The 3,790-nt window shown below is 57.9% G+C and overlaps 1 protein-coding gene across 1 annotated transcript; it reads right to left on the bottom strand.

The window, feature by feature from the left end:
* Nucleotides 1–215: 215 nt before the first annotated feature.
* On the bottom strand, nucleotides 216–3,406 carry LOC100837720 (protein SMAX1-LIKE 3). Its single transcript, XM_003576249.4, has 2 exons — nucleotides 1,666–3,406; nucleotides 216–1,515 (listed from the first exon to the last, which is right to left on the bottom strand). The coding sequence occupies exons 1-2, from the start codon at nucleotides 3,058–3,060 to the stop codon at nucleotides 385–387; spliced, it is 2,526 nt and encodes an 841-aa protein (XP_003576297.1). The 5' UTR covers nucleotides 3,061–3,406; the 3' UTR covers nucleotides 216–384.
* Nucleotides 3,407–3,790: the final 384 nt, after the last annotated feature.

Here is a 3,790-nt window from a genome sequence, read left to right as displayed (position 1 = left end):
AAGAGATGACACACGGTAGAACGAAGAAAATCATCTGCTCTTGAGCATTAAGGTAGCCACGGATCATATGTTGTGGCATGACACCTTCCCGGACTTCTTGTATCGTCTCGACCGACGATCTAATCGTGCCTACAAGTTAACAGAATGACTGCATACCTGTCAAAAGAAAGTCTGCCTCTTCCTGACCTATAAACCCACACGCCATGCATTATCCATGACAAAGAAGACCAAACACTAACATATATAGATACTTGTTTCTTAGATTACACAAGATCAGGGCTATGAAACTAGCTAGGAAATTAAAAGTCGAATAAGAAAAGTGAAAACAACCAGCACTTCTAGCTAGGTTAATCGATGAAGCATGCAACTAACTAACCAAGCTAATTAATGTGATAAATCCCGGGGCAATTGGAAGTAGAAGACACCATCCACGACATCACCGATCTCCACGTCATCATCCTCAACCAAATTACCGGTCTCTTCTTCCTCGTCTCCGGCGACACACGCGTTCAAATCCAAGCTAAATCTCGGCGGCGACTTCTTCGCCAGCCCATCTTCCATCCCGACACCGCTGCCGCCTTCCTCCTCGTCGTCGATGAGTACCCTCTGCGACTTCACCCGAGGCCTCGAATCGTCGAAGCTCAGCACCACGATGGCGTCCTCCAGACCAACCGAGTCGCCACCATTGCCATTGACATTGCCGACGCTACTACTACATCTCATCCTTCCATTTGCGATCGCTTCCTTGACGCAGCCGTTGTCAATGTCGAGCTGCTCGGCGCCGTCGACCATGATGACCCGGCGCGGGTTCTCACGCAAGGCCTCGTAGAGCTTTATACTCTGCGCGCAACCATGGCGGACGTTGTCGTCCGGTGATCGACTCCGCCGCCTCTTGAACGTTGTCTTTGTGGCCGGGACAAACTCGCCGGAGCTGGGGAAGCCGACGACGGAGTGATCAGCCGAGATGGTGAGGCAGGCGAAGTCGGCGTAGGAGCCGAACACGAGCCTCGCGAGCTCCATGGCCATGGCCTTCTTGCCGTCGCCGTCGTCCCCTCGGAACACCAGCCATGTCGCCGCCGCCGCCGTCCTCCTCCGCTGAGTCGTCACGCCGGACCGGCGCCGGAGCACGACGCTCGCGATGGCTGGCGCCAGGTCTCGGCTTCGTGGCGGCGCGAGGGGCCCCTCGAGCGCGCCGCACAGGGTCTTGAGGCTCTCCGCTGTGAGCTCGGTGAACCTCGGCCGCAGCGGGCAGACGCCACTGCCGGATGAGCTCGACTGCGCCGATGTGGATTCCGGCGGGCTAGGTGTTGTTGCCGTTGCTCGCAATTGCAGCTGCTGGTGAGGATCGAGTAATTGCCGTGGCTGCTGCTTGGAGTAGTAGTAGTTGTGATCAGAAGCCGCCGGCACCGGAGACGGAGATGGAGGAGAGGAGAAGCTCAGCGTGAGCTCCGACGTGTGGCGCGCCGCCGCAGAGGATCCATTGCTGCACATAGAAGGCTTCCACAGATCCTGCAACTGCATCCACAGAAGAGAAAGAAGAAATGTTGAGAACTTAAGCTCTTGAATAATGAATTACTCGATTAACGATTAGTCTCTACTCTCTTAATTAAAATATGGTGGAATAGCAAATTAATTAATCATCTCTGTCGGATGATACGCGTGTACCTGCTGGAGATCTGTGCCGCAGGAGCTCGGCGGCGCGGCGAGGTTCGGGTCATGGTAGCGGCGGAGCCACGGCGGAATAATGCTCATCGGCTCCTCCGGCCACGTCGGCGACATCTCGCCGGCGCCATTGATGACAACCAAGGGCGGCCACCCAGCTGATCTCCCCCCTGAGGAGCAACAGCCGCCGTCGCCGGGGAAGACGACGGGGTGGATCCCCCAGACGTCAGCCAGCGACGGCCGCCCTGCCCTGCACCTCGAGAACACCGCCTCGCTCGCAAACCCCAGCATCCAGAACCTTCCTCCTCCATGGCGAACCAAGCCGCTCACCTCCATTACAGCGTGCTCCAGGGGGCAATAGTAGTCCTCGGCCCGTGGTCTCTTCCCGGCCTCGGCCCAGAAGTCGGCGGCGAAGGCGAGGTCCTGGACCACGACCACGAGGCCCTTCCCGGCCCGCTGGGCCTCGCGGGCGAGCCCACGGAGCTCCCCGGTTCTCGCATCCACCTCCCCCCTCGCCGCGGCCCGGAACGAGGATACCGAGAGCGGCACGAACTGGACGCACGCAAGCTGCTTGTAGTTTTGCCCCTGAGGAAGCTCCGCCTTGCTCACCATGTCCATCACCGCCTTCACGGCCCGCTCTGCCCTCGCACTGCCGCCGTCGTCGCCATGGCCGCCGCCGGAGCCGGAGACGGCCACGATGCACCGGTGCTGTCCGCTCGCCATGCACTCCAGCACCTTCATCGCGTCCTCAATGCCGCCGCCGCCGACGCCATTGTTGAGCTTCTTCGTGCTCGTGGCCGTGTAATGAGAAGGATGAGGATGATCAGACGGCGGAGAGGGCTTGGGGGACTCGCGCTCGAGGGCGGCGACGTTGGCCTTGACGAGGGCGGAGGAGAAGCCGGCCTCGCGCATCACGCGGCTCACGCTGGGGTCGTCCAGGATGGACACCACCAGCTGCTCGAGCTCCACCTTGGTTCCCCCGCCATGGCCCGCGAGCACCGGCGCCGGAGAAGAAGACTCGCCGCTGCCGCGGCGGTGGTGGGCCTGGGCGCGCTTGAAGGCGGCGACGAGCGCGTTGGACAGCGCCGCCGTGGGGGATCCGCCGTGGCCATGGAAGGAGGTGGGGAGACGGTTGAGGGCGACGTTGAAGCAGAGCTCGAGGGCCTTGCACTGGAGCGGGTGGGAGTGGGAGGAGGAACGCAGGCAGGCGGCACGGAGGAGCCCCGGCCCCGGCGCCGCCGGAGCCGGGGAAGAAGAGAGCATGGCGGTGGCGACGTGGAGCGGGGTGACCTGCGCGTGGCCGCGGCGGCGGGCGAGGGACACCGCGTTCCGCACCACGGCGGCCGCCTCGGCCGCCAGCGCCTGCTGCTGAACCGCGCAGCCCGGCACCGCCCGCATGGTCGCCGATTCGCCGTTAATTCTCGGTTAATTGGCTGCTTGCCGGGCTTCTTGCTGTCTTCTAGGCTAGGCTAGTAGAGGAAGTAAGTACTGAAGTATGTAAGCTTGCTTGAGAGAATGAGCTTGGGATCTTCTTGTACTAGGCTCTAATAATTGCCCCTGTCTCTGTTTGTTGTACTACATGTCTAGTAATTAACATTGTAATTAGCACACACCTGTCTCTCTCTCTCTTTCCCTGCATTGGAAAATGTGGTAAACTTCCTTTTGGTGTTGATGTAGGGCAGGGTGAAATTGCAATGGACGGAGCTAGCTAGCTAGCTGGAGGTGCTCCTGTTAAGGAATGTGCAGAGCATGTTGGCAAAAAAGCTATATAGCCGTGCATGCAGACCTACTACATTCTCTGTCGATGTGACTAGATCTTTGGAGCCATTTGGCTAGATATGGAAAAGATATGATGTGGCGCCACATGTTTAATTAGAACCATTTTTTCCCAATTCCTCCTATGCATATACTCCTTAATTCTGCTCAACACTGCACATGCCAATACGCTACTACTGCTTTGTTTCAAAATATAAGACGTTTTGATAGGCCAAAACTAGGACTTTTATATTTATATAAATAGAGGCAGTACATTTATATATGTGACTGTCTGTTTACTAGACATAGATCTTCATTCATGTCACGGATCGTTGTCTCTCCACAATGCAAAAAAAACTCTAACTCCACCTCT

Source organism: Brachypodium distachyon, chromosome 4 (assembly GCF_000005505.3).
Source record: "Brachypodium distachyon strain Bd21 chromosome 4, Brachypodium_distachyon_v3.0, whole genome shotgun sequence".
Classification (NCBI taxonomy): Eukaryota; Viridiplantae; Streptophyta; class Magnoliopsida; order Poales; family Poaceae; genus Brachypodium; species Brachypodium distachyon.
Note: the sequence above shows the minus strand (reverse complement) of the source record. Positions and strands in the feature narration are given on the sequence as shown.